This window comes from Panicum virgatum, chromosome 1K (genome assembly GCF_016808335.1).
Source record: "Panicum virgatum strain AP13 chromosome 1K, P.virgatum_v5, whole genome shotgun sequence".
In the NCBI taxonomy this organism is placed as follows: domain Eukaryota; kingdom Viridiplantae; phylum Streptophyta; class Magnoliopsida; order Poales; family Poaceae; genus Panicum; species Panicum virgatum.
Window position 1 is genome coordinate 37,939,150 of NC_053136.1, and position 18,795 is coordinate 37,957,944.

Consider the following 18,795-nt stretch of genomic DNA (forward strand, 5'->3'; position numbering starts at 1 on the left):
AAAATAAAATAAAATTTAAAAAAGTGTAAAAATAAATAAAAAGAAATTTAGACATACTTGTTCAATAAAAGTTTACTCCTCGGTCTCTTACAACCGGCAGAGTTCTTGTTTGTTTCCACCCTTTTGTTCTTTCGTTGAATAAAAGCAGGTACAAGAATAAGTGTGGGGGAGGTCTCTCAAAGCACAAGGAGCAACCACACTTGAGATCTCTCCCCCAACATGCAAAGGCATGTCAAAAAAAAGAAGAAGAAGAAGATATATATATATAGCCCATGTCCAAGAAAAATATAAGGAGAGAAATAGATCATGCAAAGGAGTTCATCCACTATCCACCAAAAATATTCCACACACTTGCACCTCTTGATCAGGTTGTATGACTTGTTTCTGCTTGGATCTTATTTTTGACTTAGCAATATAAGCAAAGCAAACATGCCTCTTACTCCTACCCTGAGCTCCACATAAGCCTGATTACATGGTAGGAGAAAAGAAGGCAACAACTTTGCCTTGGTGAGGATCTGGGAAAAAAAAAGAGTGATTCAAGAGAATAATTTGAGGAGCAAGACTATGCTTTTATTTTCAAAATTAAAAAAACCCAAGTTTCTAAGCAGGAAGAGCTAGGAACCTGAAGTCTGCTTCATTCCGTTCTTCAATTACTCAAGAAAGCATGGTAGCCACTCAAAAGTTCACAAAAACTGGAAGAAGCTTGGAATAACTTGTATGCAGGTTATGTTCAAGGAGTGGCAACCACCTTAGTCCTTCAAACTTTACTCGAGGACGAGCAAAGGGCTAAGTGTGGGGGTGTTGTTGATGGTCCTTAAGTGCTAAAATTAACCATCAACTCCTGCAACTTTTCTTAACATTTAATCACCAAACTTAGATATAGGGCTTATAACTAATTAATTCCACAAGTTTTGGTGAATTGTCATCTGCAGGCACCCACATCTGCAAAGCGAGGAAAACACAGGAGAACAAACAATGAAATGCACAAAAGATCATCGCCTAGATGTGTCACTTACATGGAGGGCCCACTAATTAGAGGAAATGGGCGCGCCAAGGAAGATGCACCTCAGAATCCAAGTGAGGGCCCACATGTCAGCATCCACGAGTAAGATACACCCGGGGAGGGCCACCTGGGGTCGGCCGAACCCTAGGTTCGGCCGAACCTGGACAAGCATCTGTCCAAGTGCACCTTGGAGAGGAGTATCCCCTAAGCAACCTCATCCCGGGGAGATAAGGTTTCCTTGTAAAGGATCACGTGGAGTAGCCCCTACTCCACCTCCACCACTATATAAGGGGGCCTCCTCCCCCCTCTCATTCATTCACCATCCATCCATTTCATTCATCACACTTGTGAAGGGGAAGAGTAGAGAGGCTACCAATTGTATCCTTAGCCTAGGGAGTGTGTGAGGAAAGAGTGCGGAGAAGAGCCGGACTTGTCGGCATCTCTTTGGCTTTGTACCTCGACAAATATGGTACGTTTGGAGTACATATTCGGGTTCCTCTATTTGGTGAGTTCTAGTTAAGTTATTCTTTTGTTCTCATTCGTTTGCGGGATCATCGTCCGTTCTAATAGAGGATACTCTAGAGGAGGGCCCCTGATAAAGACGGGATAACCCCGCGCAACTCTAGAGTAGTAGTCGACGGAATAGACGTGGTGTCTAGACCTTAGATCACCTTTGTTCGCTCCGAGCTCCATGGTGTTGAGGGGTAGATGGTAAGTAGTGATAGCCCTGTCCGTCCGCTATGGAGACAGTCTGCATGGTTAGTGCATTCCCCATGTTCGGGCATGGCTAGTAGAGTAATAGCCGGAGGGCCTTGGCAGACCAGGGTCAGACCAGTGCTTGAAGTAAACGAGTGATAATATAAGTTTATCTTCCCTTGAACCCATCCTTAGATCCGAACCACACTACCCTAAGTCCTCTCTATCTCTCATCCTTCATAGGGCAAACCTAGTTAGAAGACCATTACACTACCGTTCCTCATGGAAAATACGATACCCTGAACACTCTCAGGTGAAGTGCTACAACGGTATTTGCGTGCGCTTGCAGACTTCTCTGTAAGAGTTAAGAAATACCAACAATATCCAGTACAAACCGCAAACCAAGCTAGTCGACTGGAAAACTAAATGGTTTTATGTTGGTAACCATGAGCCTTCATTGCCAGATCGAGTACCTGGACCTCCAGTACTGCGTAATGAGTGGTCTTGATGGGTGGAAAATGACGAACAAGTGTCAGAACTACTCGACTAGATCCAACAGCTGAAAGGGATAGATGTAACTGGTGGATCAGTTGTTATCTCCTGGCTAATTCGTCGATACCAGCCTTCACAGAAGCGTCACAAGTTTGGGTTTCAGTATGAGGGTCTGAATGATCCAGCTCGTTTTTCTAATGAGAAGATTACAAGCAAGGATGCTCTGAGATTGGTGCAGTGAGTCTTGGTTGGGGTGATTATGTTGCCCACTTACCCATCCAAGTTGTTTCGAAGCAGCCGCCCCCCTAAGAAGATAGGGGTAAGTCCTTAAAAATCTGTAGCTTTGCATCTTTCCATTTGAGGGTACTAATATCTCATTTGTCTTTGTCAGATAAATCTGGATGTGTTTCGGAGCAGTCCACCATTGCCAGAGATCGCGCGGCCAAGACACTTGACTCCGAGTGCATACCAAGCTCCGTACAACTATCGGCCCGATGTTGATCCCAACGTGTCAGGGACGCTGTCTAATTCTGAAGGGTAAGATAGGAGGTGTCGAGTCCTTCAGCCGCGGTGGATCACCAGATGAAGAAGCCGCATCGAGTTGTCCCAAGAAGCCGAGGACAATCGTGCGCAGGAGGAAAGCCAGTGCAATGATCAGGTAAGTAGTTGATCTTGTATAAGTCTAGTTGTTGGAATAGTGATTCTCTTGCTAGTATCCACTGAAATCTTTCTTGTTAGTCCTGATGAGTCGCAAAGTCAAAAGTGGCGGACTGAAGAAAGGACTACTGCAGCTGCAACAACGGATACTAGGAAAGTCCTTGATGTACAGGAGACGTCCAGAAGTGGCGCCGAGGCAAGAGGGCCGTCATCACAAGAAATTCTCACTGGTGAGCCCATTGTGCCGCCACACAATGCATCTGTGAGACTGCCTGTTGCTCGACTACTTTATATGGACGAACCAATAGGTGCTCTGGAAGAAGTCGCAGAGGAGGGGGAGTCAGATGGTGACTTAATAAAAGAAGTAACAGCATCACCTCCTCGTTGTGAGTATAACCATGGCGAAGATCTTGAGGATGATCCGCAGCTAACACTTACGAATTTGAAGAAATTCCAAGCAAACATCCGCGAGTTCTCCAAGTTTACTGTGGTAAGTGGTAAATCGAGTTATGTCTTCTTCTGTGTATGGATGACTGGAAGCTGATCTTTGTTCTTTGTGCAGTAAATGGCCAATCGGTCATATCTGAAGTCACAGAAACTGAAGGAGACTTCTGTGGAACGCCAGTGGATCAAGCTGCTCGAAAAGGAGAATGATGTCCTGAAAAAGGAGAAAACATCTCTCGAGCATAGAGTCGAGTTGCTGAAGGAAGTAATTTAGAAGAATCAAGGTAAGCTTCCTGTAATAATATGTAAGTTTGGTTGCGGAGTTGTTCCAATTATTGATGTTCAATCGTGTTATCAACAGATGGGACTGAGAACCATAAGAAATCCTTGGAGGAGATCCAAAAGGACTTATTAAGAAGTGAGGAACAGTGCAAAGTTGTTTCTGCTGAGAGGGATCTCCTTAAGAGAGAGCTGTCAGAGCTCAGAACCGCTGCGCAGGCTGTAGTCGACTTGGTCGATCCATTCGAAGAAGGCGCGTTGGCAAGCAAGACTTTGGTAGAGCGTTTGCGTGGAGCTCCTCAAAGGATTGCGAGCTACTTGGCTGAGGCTTCCAAGCAGTGTATTGCGCATGTCCAGAGACTTAAGTCCTATTGGCCAGAGGCGAAGATAGCCCTTCTTGGTGACTGCATGGCAGTCGAGTGCAAGGACGACCAATTCACCAAGTTTGTTGAAGAGGCTGAGCTTGTGGCTGAAAAAATTGTAAAGATGTTAGAGCAGTAACTAGAATAGTATGCCCATGATCTTTATAATGTAAATATGCCTTTTATGTGATGTTTATATGACATGGTTACTAGAAAAAGTGCCATGTGTCTTATCACAGGCTTTGTGAAAGGAGTAGCGTCCTTTGTTGTGTATGTTGATATCAACATATTGACTCGATAATCGAGTACTATCTGCAGCGGCCCGTGCCTTTGACCCCACGATGCAAGGAAAGATTGGCAGATAGTTGGTAGAGATCACGTCTCTTAGGCGTCAGAGAGCATATCTCTTAGCCTTAACTACTCGATAAACCCGTGCCTTTGACTTTGCGTAGCAGAGAAAGGTTAGTACTCGAGATAGTTCTTGGAGTAAAGACCCCTAAAAGTAGTACCCCTGAATAACTCATGTAGAGTTCGTGTATTCATCTTGCAAGGCAAGGATGAAAGTTGAACATCGAGTAGATTAGGGAAGGTACTTTAGAGGGTGTGGTGGCCCGGGAGTACTTGTGCCTTTGACACTACGGAGCAGAGAAAGGTTGAGTCGTAGCCATTCCAATCTTGCTGAACAGACTAAGTGTCTTGGAAACTGCATGAATTGCTGACCATATAAAATAGTAGTTGATCCTCCAGGGAATATAATAATTTATTATATCAGTTGACAAAATCAGTTGACATCCAGACACTAAATCAAGGATAAAACTTGCGTAAGTGCTCAATATTCTATGAGTTTGGGACCTCCTGACCATCTGGGAAGACTAGACAATAAGAATCTAGTCTTGTGACTTTAGAAACGATAAAGGGGGCTTCCCATCGTGAGTTGAGTTTGTGTAATCCTGTCTCATCTTGTATGCGGCGAAGGACCATATCTCCAACATTAAAGGATCTTTCCTGGATGTTACGGTCATGGTAGCGTCGCATACTCTAGAGGTATCGAGTAGATCGTAGTAAAGCATTGCATCTTATCTCATCAAGTGAATCGAGATTGAGCTGTCGAGTTCCATCGGCTGCAACTTGATCGTACATCTCTATTCGAGGTGACATCCACATGATATCTATAGGAAGGATTGCTTCTAATTCATAGACTAAGAAGAAGGATGTCTGTCCAGTAGCCTTGCTTGATTGAGTACGCAGCCCCCAAACTATAAGTGGGAGTTCAGTAAGCCATTTTCCTCCTTTCTTACTTGTTTCATCAAAGATCCTCTTCTTGAGTCCATCAATGATTAGTCCGTTGACACACTCCACTTGACCGTTAGCCCTTGGGTGTGCAACTGATATGTATTTGATGTCAATGCAAGAGTTCTCGCAAAAAATCCCAAACAGACTGTGAAGTGAAATTTGAGCCCAGGTCTGTGGTGATGGTATTGGGAAATCCAAATCGATGAAGAATCTCACTGATGAATTCCACAGCACGGTCTGATGAGATCTTTGTAATTGGCTTAACCTAAATCCAGTTAGTGAACTTGTCGACTGCCACCAAAATGTGTGTGAAACCTCCTGGCGCTATTGGAAGTGGTCCGATCATGTCCAAACTCCAGCATGCAAACGACCATGATGGTGGTATGGTGATGAGATTATGAGCAGGCAAGTGATTCTGTTTGGCGAAGTATTGGCATCCTAGACACCGGCGTACAAGTGCTTCTGCATCTAACAAAGCCGTAGGCCAGTAGAATTCTGATCTGTAAACCTTGCCAACCAATGTTCATGAAGCTGCGTGGTTCCCGCAAATTCCTTCATGAGCTTCTTGTAAGATATCTCTTCCTTCTTCAGATGTAAGACATTTCATAAGTATGCCAGATCCTGCTCATCGCTTGTATAGCTTGTCATTAATGAGGATATAATTCTTGCTGCGTCGCATGATGCGCACTGCTTCGGCATCTTCTTTCTTAATACTGGGAGGAAGTACTTGTTCTCCGATGTAGTCGATGAAAGGTGCTCGCCAGTCGCCTTCCACCATCATGACCTCTCGACTGGTTTTCGAAGGAAACGAGTCGATGTTCATTTGAGCGGAAGTGACAACGGACGGATGATTTAGTTCATGAACGAAAAATCCAGGAGGAACTTCTTCCCTGTCAGAGCCCAGTTTTGACAAGATGTCGGCTGCTACATTGTTGTCGTGGATGACGTGATGGATTTCCAGTCCTAAGAACTTATTCTCGAGCTTTCTAATTTCTGCAACATAAGCATCTATGGTTTCCTTGTTGATATCCCACTCCTTGTTTACTTGCTGAACAACAAGGAGGGAGTCACCGTAGACGTGTAGCCGCTTGATTTCGAGCGAAATAGCTAGTCGAAGACCATGGAGGAGTGCTTCATATTATGCTTCGTTGTTGGAGACTTCAAAGAGAATTTGGAAGACGTATTTGAGTTGTTCGCCTTTTGGGGAGATAAAGAGCACACTGGCTCCTCCTCCACCCATCTTAAGGGAACCGTCAAAAATACATGATCCAATGATCTGGAATGTTGGCTGGTGCTGGGATTTGGTTTTCCCTCCATTCAGCCAGGAAGTCAACTAGAGCCTGCGACTTGATAGCTGTTCTTGGCTTGAAGTGCAGTTCGAGTGCTCTCAGTTCGACTGCCCATTTGGAGATGTGCCCAGTCGCATCCCAATTATGGAGTATGTCCGCCAGTGGGAAATCGGTGACGATTGAAATCTTGTACTCGTCGAAGTAGTGGCACAACTTTCTTGATGTTATGAGGATTGCATATAATAGTTTCTGAATCGATGGGTATCGTACCTTTGATTCAGAGAGGACTTCGCTGATGAAGTAAACAGGGTGTTGAACACCGAAGGCGTGCCCTTCCTCGGGATGCTCCACCACAATGGCCGTGCTGACAACGTGGGTGGTGGCTGCAATGTAGAGGAGTAGTTGTTCTCCAAGCAATGGAGCCGTGAGGATGGGTGGTGACTAGAGGTTCTGCTTGAGCTCCTCGAGTGCTTCAGCCACCTCCGGGGTCCACTGGAACTTGTCCTGCCATTTCAGCAGTTTGAAAAAAGGAAGACCTCGTTCTCCAAGCCTTGAGAGGAATCTATTCAGAGCTGTCATGCATCTTGTAAGCTTCTAGATGTCCTTGACAGTTGCGTTGCTGGTGCTTCCATATCCATGATAGAGTTTATTTTTTCGGGATTTGCTTCGATCCCTCTATGGCTAACAATGAAGCCAAGTAGTTTTTCAGATGGTACACCAAAGACGCACTTAGTGGGGTTGAGCTTCCACCTGAAGCTTGTTCGCGCCTACCAATGTCACCACTGAGTGAACAGCGATGACGCCCGCAGACGCCAAGAGGGTGGCAGGTATTTCATGAACCACGAATAAATCCGCAAGCGCATGGAATACCGCTGCAGTATTTTACCCGGGAGTATACCAGAGTGTCATTTATATTTTCGCAGGGAAGGCGGCGAATGAAAGTACATAGGCTAGTTAATGAACTGATCTAGATTGGATATTCAATTGCATAAACAGGGATAAGATATATAACATGGTAGGAGGTAGTGTGACACACACACAAACTACCCTCAAAGATAAAAGAATAAAGATGCTATAGGCAGGAAGAAAGACTGAAGTTAGAGCTCGAGTCAGATGTGCTAGGCTAGCTATATCTATGCTATCTTATGGTTAGCTCAACAGAAAATTAAACTGATACAACAGGGAGACCGCTCCTATAGCTGACAGGAGAAGCCCGACCAACTATGCGGCTTTATGTACCTCCTACCCCCCCCCCCCAATCCGAACGTGAAGGATTACTGGGCACGGACAGGACTGTGACCACCTGCCGGCTACCACTACAAATCATGGGAAAGGGCGACATCTAGCAACACTTAACTAGTCTAGACACCACGTCTACATTAGCAAGTGATACTCTAGCATTCCGCGCGGAGCCCTCACCCTCCGGATGGACAGACATCACACTAGAGCAAATATACGAATATTGGAGCAGTTGCTAGAGTTCTAAAGCCAATATGTTAACCATCGCAAGCACAGGGCGATCATGCAGTGTAAGTATCGAATGATAACGCAACCAGATCACGAAATATATATCCGATAACTCAGAATATACTTCAAGCAGAGATATCGGTAACCATAGTCTAATTCTATTACAAACGACCGAGAATTACAAGAGATAACTAGAGATCAACCCATACCAGAACTCTCGAGCAACTCCGGGGACTCGATGACTCCTAGACTTCTCCTAAACTCCACTAATCCTATAGGCTAAGCAAGAAAGCTCCTTGAGGTGAGTGAGAGGTGTGGTGTGTGTGTTCTAAATCCTCACCCCTTCCTTATATTTATGGGAGGGAGCCATGACGTTTGTGCAGCTCTTCCTCGGTGAACCGCCATTGGGAGCCAATGCCAAGCCTCCACGTGGCTGGTTGAAGGCGGTGGGGCCCATGGGCCGGTCGGCCGACCAGAGGGGTCGCCCGACCTACCCATGGCGCCAACCGCCCCCAACTGTTGGGGGTTGGGCTGTCCTGGGCTTCCTCTTGTCTTAACACTGGGGATTAGCGTGTTTTGACTTGATTTGATTAGGTTTTTGGGCTACACTTGGTCCAATTAAGCCTGAATCTGTGCTCTGATTTTATTTGTGATTTTATGTCGGGCCAAAGTGTGCTTGCAACCTGCATATTAGCTCAAAAACACGTCTTGTAATTTTCTAGAGGTAAAGTGTGGTTTAGGGATTTATTTGAATAAAGATGCGTGTAAGAAATGCAAACTCTCATGATTTTCTGATCAATTTGATGCCTAAAAATGGTCGCTAGTGAGCGTCAACAAGATCCCCCAAGCTGTCCTTTGCTCGTCCTGAGCAAAGCAGGACAAATCAGGTTGTTGATCAGAAAATCACTTTGACTCTTACCTATCTGTCATGTCATGGTTTATAGCAAAGATATTCATCTATAAGCTTAAATGAGTTGGCTCTCATACCTTTGCCTTAGTCCCTTACTCATCCATGGGACTTTTTAGCCGTCTCCTCGTCTTGGGCTGTTGAGAGTTAGAACGGTTCATAGAGCAATACTTACTTTTTCATAGATCTGCAATCCACCTAGAGGTATTTTTGAAAAAGATTTTCGAAAACATAGCTAAGTTCCTCAAAATGATTCTCTCAAAGCACTCAACTTTTATTGTCCTCGTTAGGGCAATAACTGCCTTCAGTCTTCCCTACTATAGATAAGGCCTTTATGGAGCTTAAGGTAGGGTAAGAACGGGGCATACGTGCATTCTATATATTGTAAAGTCAAAGAGAGAATACATGAAAAAACAGTCATGCAATCTCAATCGAAAGGTGCAAGTGTGTGGATGGAAGGGTAAATGGATAGTGGTATGGCTTACTCCTTAAAGGTTAGTTCCCTCTCTCTTTTATCATCTCTTGATATTATTATCTTTTTTTATCCGACATGGCTACCCCTTACTCTCTCTTTTTTGGGCTATGCTTATTTGGATGCCATTTTTTTTAGCAACCATAATCTAACACTATATTTTAATTCAGAGATGTTCTTTTACGATTCCGTTTGAAACATCTTGTGGCTTATGCTCTTGTGATCTTTTTATCCAGAGGAAATTGTGTTTCATGGATTGAGAAAGTAGATCGGTCGTGTTCTTCACTTTGCTGTTCATTCTTGTTTTCTCTCCCCTTCGTTTTCTTGACTGTTCTTGCATCTTGTTTCTGCTGAGCACACAGTTCACGGAGGGAAGAAGGCGACGCGGTTCGCGGGGCGTAGCTTCAGGCGTGCGCGTGGCCAGGCGCGCGGCGGCGCATCCTGCGAGACGGCGGCGGCGAACGCACGAGCGCAGCAAGCAAGCGGCGCTCGAGGCGAGCTGCTGCGCTAGCGAGTGCAGCGGACAGGAGTGCAAATAGATAACCCATGAACTGGTTACTCATTGGCACCCCTAGCAGCGCACGCACGCTCGGTGGAGCAGGCGGCCCAGCTCAGGGGCAGCCCAGCGCGCGTATGGGTCGGCGTGGCAGGCGGCCCACGTTGCTCTAGGCCTGGTGGAGCGAGCAGGCCAGGCACGCACTGCAGCAGGCCAGCTTCAACAAGAAAGCATCGCGAGCTTGTCTTCTCTTTTTCTTTCTTCCTTTCACATTTGTTATCTATTTCCCGCTAGTAATTAATTTAATTAGTGGTTGATCTTTCTGATAGTCTTGGATCTTTACTTGCTTGATTAGCTCTTCGTTAGTCCTTGCTGCTTAGTTAGTTTTAATCTTGCATGTTTAATTAAAAAAAGGAGTTTAGTGTTTGTTCTATTTTGTTTGGAGAGTCCTTTTGGCAGCGGATTTTCTTTGACTTCTGCTTTGAGTCAAGGATTCCTAATCATTTCTAGAATGAGCGTGTCACTAGTTGACTCGTGTTATCTTGGCAATTAGAAGAGAGGGCTTCTGAGCAGTGAATTGGAGTCAGCTTTTTTGCTTAGCTTTTGAAGACTTCCATTCCTCCCTCTGGTCGCCCGTTCCGATCTCACGTCTAACACACCCCATATGTCTTCGCGTCTGCTAATCACCCGTGTCACAAGTGCCTGCCACAACAAGCGCATTTTTGCTTTTTCTAGTACGCATGTTTTATACACAAAATGATTATACACAAACATTATACAAATTTCTGGTGCCCTTTCAACAAGACATTATTCACAGAAAAATTATATACACAAAATTTGTATCAAAATTTGGTTAACAAAATTCATCAAATTACAAAAGATTTGCAAACAAAATATGTAGGTTATAGAAAAATTTATATCAAAGGTCAAAACTAAAATTGTGAAAAAATTTGGGTTCACTACAAGAAATCTATTGATCTATGATGATTAAATTTCGTCATATCCCACTAAAAATCATCATAAAACAGTATCTGTGACGCTCTCAAATTCCGTCATGTATTGAGCGTCACAGATTACAACTCGTGATGTTTTTAGCGAAATCGTCACAAATTGCTTAATCCGTGATGTTTTGAAACCGTCATAAAATATCTTCGGCCCCCGCCCAACCCAAGCCAATATTTATGACAAAAATAAACGTCATAGATGGTTTCCACATAGATTATATTCACCATGGATAAAGTAGCCACGTCAACCATAAGTGGCATGATGTTGACGTGGAGGCTAACATGGCTAGTGACGTGGATAATGATGATGACATGGCAGATGACATGGATGATGACGTGTCAGGTGACATGGACGATGATGTTGCATTCTTGGCCCATTTGTTAATTGGCCCATTTGTTAACAGGCCCATTTTAGAACTAGACCACTATATTGGGCCATTTTTAGCCCACTATTCTAAACCAATATACACAATACATTAAAAACACCCCACATCAAATAGCCAATTCAGACCAAAAACCATACATGATATTTAAATAATTTATCAAATCTGATACTCTCACATCTAAAAAACAAAAAGTCAATGAAACACATATCATAAACAAGCAATTCCTAAAATCCAGATCCACAATTCTTTCTGAAAAGTAGTATCCAGGTTGTCATTTCTGGAGCTCCAATAAGGGGAATGTGGACAGGCTGGCATTGTCATTGTTTTCTCCATAGAGAGCAGATTTATTCCTGATAGACAACAAGAATCAAATACGTTCCTGAGGGGTGGACACAAACAAGCGGCTGGCGTAGTGGTTTGGCTTCAAACTCTGTATAGCAAGGTCTCTCGTTTGATCCCTCAAGGGTGCAAACTTTTTTTTAGAGTAAATAATCGAGTAAAAAACTGACAGGTGGGCCCTAGTTGGCAGGACCTCCAACGTGGCATGGAATGTCTGATGGGCCCAAGTTGACCTGCTGACTGGGCTGATGACACAGCAACAACAAAATAACAGAGTACTGTTGTCGAAATAAAACAAAAAGCAACAAGTGGCTCAATGGAAACTGCATATGCATCTTGTTACAAGTTCGATCCTCGGCCATCTCCATTTTTTTATTTTTGCCGGTAAATAAATTTTTTTCCATATATACTTGATAACTAGGCTAAAAAGGATAATGATAAGTATTAGAATATTATTGATCGTGACGAATTTGCTGAAACGTCATTCTGTTGTGGGCCGGATCGTGATTAAATTGATTAAACGTCACAGAGTTTTGGGCTTATAACCCATAACTTCGGATACATGACGAAAACCAGAGAATCGTCATAGATGGTGCGTTATTGTGACATTTTTTTAAAGCATCACAAAAAATTTATCATAGATCAACAAATTTCTTGTAGTGGTTCATTCAGAAAACAAAATTCAAATACAAAAATGTGAAACAAAAATTTAGATGCAAAAGTCTGAAAACAAAACATATAGATAAAATTTTTGGGAACATATTTTGGAGAAAAAACTCCAATAAATATTGGACCAAAAATCGGAGAATAAAATTAAAATAAAGAAAAAAACTTACAACATAAATGAAATGGACAAAAGAAAAAAGTTCTGATTGGTCGTGCGCCTCTTGTGTCATGCTGCCATGCGGATCCAAACGGCCCTCCTCAACGAGTTGTAAAGGTTATGTGCCTAACAAGTTGTTGGTTTGATTCCAACAAGCAGCAATTTTTATAGTTTTTGGTATCTAATTATTTTGACAAAAAATACATCATGCAAAACCACCAGCTTGTTCCCACTATTAACTAAAACCATAGCTAAACCACTTTTATTGTCAGGATAAAATTTGTTGTAATTCTTGTCGATTCCCGTGGCAGTATTAACATCTACTGCAAAAAAAAAAGAACTGTGGGGAAAACTTTAGTGCCTAGCTACGTACTAGTTGCAACGGCTGGCGATGGTTTTTAATATGTTGCGATATGTATGTAGTGCCACGATTTTACCATATTGCCATGCTTTTTGGCCGTGGCGAAAGCCCATTTCTTTAGTAGTGACTAGTTTTAGGGCAAAAAATGAACTTCCAAGAGGCAACATATATAGTTTATTGCATGACACATGTATAACATAGATTGGGTATATAGGTCTAATATAACAATTAACTTTTACATGCATAATAAATCTTATGTAGCATAGGTTGGGAGTATGTAACACAGATCTATCACTTAACATAGACTGTGTGCATGCTTGATTCTTGCCATACTTGTCCATACACCATTTTATGCATGAGTACCTTAATTTACGCCACCGCTGGAGGAATGAAAGTAACGGGGTGCACAATAAGGCTAGTTTCCTTACTCGCAACCATTCCTGTAGCCTCTCGCATCTCGACATCCTTAGGCTCCATTCCCTTCGGAAGTTTCCAATCAAAGTGGTAGAGGAGGCTTGCCAGTGCAAGCTCTATGTTGGCCAGCCCAAGGTTAATGCCTGGGCACATACGACGGCCAGCACCAAATGGGATGAACTCAAAGTTTGTCCCTCGGAAATCTAGGTTGTTAGTCTCAAACCGTTCTGGCTTGAACTCCTCAGGATCTTCCCAGTATAAAGGATCCCTGCCAATCGCCCATACGTTGACGAACACGGCTGTGCCCTTGGGGATATCGTAGCCCATGACCTGACAGGTCTCGCGACACTGACGTGGGATCAGGAGTGGTGAACTAGGATGCAGCCTGAGGGTTTCTTTGAACACTAGCTTTAGGTAGCTGATCCCTGACTTGGCGATGTCGTCATCGGTGATGATGCTCTTTCCTTTGAAGGCTTCTCGCACCTCAGCCTGTGCCCTGGCCATCGCAGCTGGCGACCGGATTAGTTCTGTCAGGGCCCAGTTCAGCGTGGTCGAGGAGGTCTCGCTGCCCGCAGCTAACATGTCCTAGAAGAAACATTTGTGCACACACAGGTATATTCATCAGCTTCCTAGCTTGATTACTTTCCGGCTGGATGAGGAGTGGGGAAGGTGGTGATAGAGTGAGAAAACTTACAAACATGAGAGCAATGATTGTTTCATTTGTGAGCGGGATGGGCATGCTTCCCTCCTTCTGGAGCCTGAGCAGCAGGCTAATGAAGCTGTCGTCGACTGTCTTGTCGTCGCACTCCATGGCTTCCTTGGCCTCCTGGATGATCTGCTTGACTATGCGGTCGACCCTTCGGCGGACTGCGAGAGCCTTGCGTGGTGCCGTGCCCAGCATCTGCATGATCCTGGAAGACGGGTAGAGGTCGGCGATGGTTACACCCGACGCCAGTAGAGACGCCGTGTGGACGGCGTCGAGGAACTCGTCCTGGTACTTGCACCGGCTGCCGACGCACTCCCTCAGAAAGGCGTCGTTGATGAGCTTGGAGACCGCCGTGGAGAAGTTCACCGCGGTGCCGGCGGCGGCGGATGCGGCCATGCCCTGCAGAAACCGGCCCACCTCCTCCTGGCGGATGTGCTTGAAGGACTGCACCCGTGTGGCGGTGAGCATCTCTTGCACGACGATCTTGCGGAGATGGCGCCACCGCTCGCCGTAGGGCGAGAGTATCAGGTTGGTGCCCCCATAGGCGACCGTCGCGAAGGTGGCCGGGGTGAACCGGTCGGCGAAGTTAGTGTCGTGCACCTTCAGGATCGCCTGCGCGGCCTCCATCGACGACGCCACCAGCGCGGGCACCTCGCCGAGGCGGAGCGTCATGAGCGGCCCGTGCTTCTTGGCGAGCCCGCGCAGGACCCGGAAGAGCAGCGGGCTGCTGAGCAGGTGGTGGAGGCTGCCGATCACCGGCAGCATCCGCGGGCCGGGAGGAAGGTTGAGCTTCGGCTTGGCGGCGAGGGAAGGCCGGATGATGAGCCTCCAGGAGAGGACGACGAGCACGGCGGCGGCGGCGACGGCGAGAAGTAGCTTATCCTCCATGGTGCCGGCTTTCTAGTACTTGTCCACATGGCGCCGGTATTGGCTTGATTTATAGGACATTTCATCATCAGATCAGCCAATTGTTGTTTTCCTCACACGTGCTTTGACGAGTAGTGCCATCATCGCGCGCGCGGAGCTCAGTTTTCAGCGCATGTGTTCGTCCGGTTGCTCCTGTCGAGCTAGCTTCCGCAGGGGGTGGAGCAGCACGTGCCCAGCCCAATTTATGCCATATAAATTTGTAGATTCTTTAACATCCTCATTAAACACCCCTTACTTCTATCTTAATTAACATCTACATCAAATTAATAAATTATGAACAGCTATGTGCATCGTTGGTCAAGTGGTTGGCTCGTGGGAATAATTTTAATGAAAAAATAAGATTGTCCCTGATCCGCATCTTTTGACTCGTGGATAGTAGTATTGGACTAGCTCGTGGCTAGGGGTGGTAAATGGCTCAATATTTTGAATTTAAAAAAATATAAGGACCGGTTTTTAAAAGGATCGAGCTCTAATCTTATATAATTTTAAGCTAAAAAATTTAAAGATTTTATTAGACTGTGAAGATATCACTAGAGTCATGGCCTATTATCACCCCTACTCGTGGCAACTGCGGCTCTATTGCCTTGCTCAATCCCTCACGTTGCTCGGCTCACGCAGCTCGACTCCCAGGCCTGGCTTGGGTTCCTCCCAATCAGGCCAGGCCATGGCCATCACGCCCACTTGGTCGGGAGACCTGACGGTTTGTTTCTGATCCTATAGATCACAACGAGCAAGGCTAGCCGCTAGGCGCCATGGCGGTAGAAGCTGATCCAAATTGTAGAAAGGGTTGACTGCTCCTGCCGCTGCCGGGAGTGCGTGAGGGAGGAGCGGGGGTGGAGGAAGGAGAAGGCGGGCACCAGCGGGGAAGGCTGCCCTTGGCCCCTTGCTCGCGGAGTCGTGTGGATTGATTGATATGTATGCTCTCACAACGAAGCCTATAACGAAGCCGAGCAACTAAGCGTCGTCTGGGAGCCACAAGCTGCAAGGCACGAGGGAGTGTTGGCACAGAACTAGAGTCAACACACCAAAACGCTACAACACGCAGTGAGCAACGGCACAATGCAGTGCCGATGCTCAGATCGATCAGACCGGTTGGGTATACCGGCCAGACCGGTTATCGCCGGAAAGACCGGCGGCGAGACCAACGAACATCGCCCGAGAAGGACCCGTCGGGGCAGGCGCACGCAAGGTTACTCTAGGATCGGCAGGCCACCTAAAACACCCTCAATCGACGTAGAGACGAAGGAAGAACAACAAATAGTAGATTGGAAAAGCTAGGGCAAAAAAAAATAAAAAGATAAAAGTTGTATTATTGGATCGAATGGATGTCACAATCGACCATGACCCTTTATATTTATAGAATGGGTGGACTTATCTTGCAAGAAATCCTATTACAAGATTTAAATCTATGAAAATTCCTAGTTGTACTCGGACTCTGCTTGGACCGGTCAGACTGGTGGGTCTTACCGGTCGGTCGTGCCAGACCAGCTACAACGCCTAGACCGATCAGACCGCTTGGTCAAACCGATCAGACCGGTTGATCTAATCTGCTGCCAATTTTGGTTGTCAACATATGCCCCCCTGTTCTTTGGCAAAACTTGCGTACCAAAGAACACTCTTCTGAACTAAAATTGTCTAAGGGCGATGAATACATCGGCCATTTTTTGTGCTAAGGGCGATAACAATTTATCGACCATATCTTGCTTCTCCTTCAAGCTGATGATAAAACAACTTGCTTAGGCCTCCATACCTGCTTCATGGTGACCGACCTTGCTGGTACAACCTCCGCTTGCTGTTCCATAAACTCCTTCTTGCGCATCCGTTGCAGCCTCCTCTTTTGGGTGTGAGACAAGCCTGAGGGACACCACTTCGGTTGTAGATATTATGAATCTTGTTTTATGCTCTTCTCACACTCTTTATTGCAATCAATATCCTTTTTGACCAGATTATCTTTAATCGGTCTTTGTGAAGCAAAACTTGGATATATAGGAGGATAATGAATATAATACGACTGCATGTGCATCCTACTACAATCCAAAGACATATAACAAGGATACCAGTAATACCATGAAGCAATCGGTTCATTAAATGAATTACCTTGACATGAACTCGATTGCTCTTGAGATGATGATGGATTTGTATCCTTAACTTTGTCTGGCCGTCCCCTTTGCTTCTGGACGACTCCTTTCTTCTTATATTTGGCCAAGAGTTATTTAAAACTCGGCCTTTCCTTTTCCTTTTGTTTCTGGAATTGTTTTCAGAATTCCCAGAGTGACCGGTCAGACCGATCTTTGCAGACTCGGCTCCCTTTTTCTATTTCTGCCCCCCGAGCGTTGAATTCTCCAATGAATCTTCAGGGACCTTCTTTGCTGGAGCTTCCTGGCGAAATTTCAAAGGCTCAGATATCTCTTTACCCACAATTATATTTTTCACTTTTGCTGATTCAGCTTGATTTGGCCGAATTAACACTTTGCGATTATTCAATTCAAGCATGTGTGTATGTGCAGAAAAGGGATTCTGATCCATCTTCATTTGTGGAACAATTATTCGGCCTTCATTAACAGCCGATTGAATTTGTCTCCGAAGCACATTGCAATCATTAGTCGCATGAGAGAAAGTATTATGAAACTTGCAATAAGCTCGCCGCTTTAATTCTTCAAGCGGCGGTATGACATGCGACATCTTGATGTATCCATTTTTATATAATTCATCAAATATACTCTCGCATTTGGATACATCAAAAGTGAATCTTTCTTGCCGATCTTTGCGAATCGGGTTAAGAGAACCACAAACGCATGGTTTATCATTTGAGGGCCAAACAAATTCAGCAGTATATACATCTTTATCTTCATCGTCCGAACAATTGGAATCACACACAAGCACATAAACAAGACGATTAGGCTTTTCATTGAACTTTTATAAATCTCTAGCTTCTTTTGCTCGGCTTTCATTAACCAGAGCTTTTTGAAAGACTTGACTAACATCTAGAAATTTTTGTCCCTCTAGCTTTGCTTTATGAAAATCAAGTAAACCAGCAAAATCTAGATCAGCTAAATCTCTATCAGAAATTATCAAATTATAACATCGATTTCTATTATCTCTAAATCTTCTATTATACTCAAAAACACCTTCATGTATCTTTTACTTAACCGATGTAAGATGTGACAATTTCAATTCAGTTTCATCACTAAAGAAATAATCATGAAATTTTTGCTCTAAATCAGCAAAAGTGAAAACTGAATTGGGTGGCAATAAAATAAACCAAGTAAATGCAGCACCGGATAGAGATAAAGAAAAAAACCTTAATTTGTAAATGTCATTAATGCTAGCTTCACCATATTGTATAATAAATTGACCAATATGCTCCAATGTAGTTCTACTATCATCACCGGTGAATTTAACAAATTCAGAAATTTTAAACCCTTGAGGATATGCAACATAATCGTAATTCTCAGGGTATGGTCTTTGATAAGATCGGCATTTGACTTTAGTCTCTATACCAAATGTTTGCTGAAATATTTTAATCACCTCCTCTTTAATACTACCTGATCCAACATCATCGGCGTTAAGCCGATTTGTGATCGGTGTATTATTAGGTTGAGCAAAATTCAGCGGTGTAGAATGTCGCAACGAACTTGCTGTCCCATATTGCATATTGGCATTAGGTGATGCATTATAATTAATTCGGCTATGCTGATTAGCCAAATTAGTCACAATAGCATTATTAGTTGGAATTGCCGAACCACGCATTGTCTTATCGGTATTAGATGTAGATGCATTATTACCGACAGACTTCATACCAAGATGTACTTCAATTCGACTAAAACGATCATCAAACATATCATGCATATGTTGACCAATAAATTCCAACTTATTATTCACATGAGAAGAAACATCATTATCTATAGCATTAGCTATTTCGAAATTAAGGGCAGGCTATTCGCTCTCATCGAATTTTACCTCAAACTGTGAAGCATT

The 18,795-nt window shown here is 44.3% G+C and overlaps 1 protein-coding gene across 1 annotated transcript; it reads right to left on the minus strand.

The window, feature by feature from the left end:
- Positions 1-12,968: 12,968 nt before the first annotated feature.
- Positions 12,969-14,779, minus strand: LOC120705901 (zealexin A1 synthase-like). Its single transcript, XM_039990452.1, has 2 exons — positions 13,879-14,779; positions 12,969-13,769 (listed from the first exon to the last, which is right to left on the minus strand). Exons 1-2 carry the CDS (start codon positions 14,776-14,778, stop codon positions 13,140-13,142), a joined length of 1,530 nt encoding a protein of 509 aa, XP_039846386.1. The 5' UTR covers position 14,779; the 3' UTR covers positions 12,969-13,139.
- Positions 14,780-18,795: the final 4,016 nt, after the last annotated feature.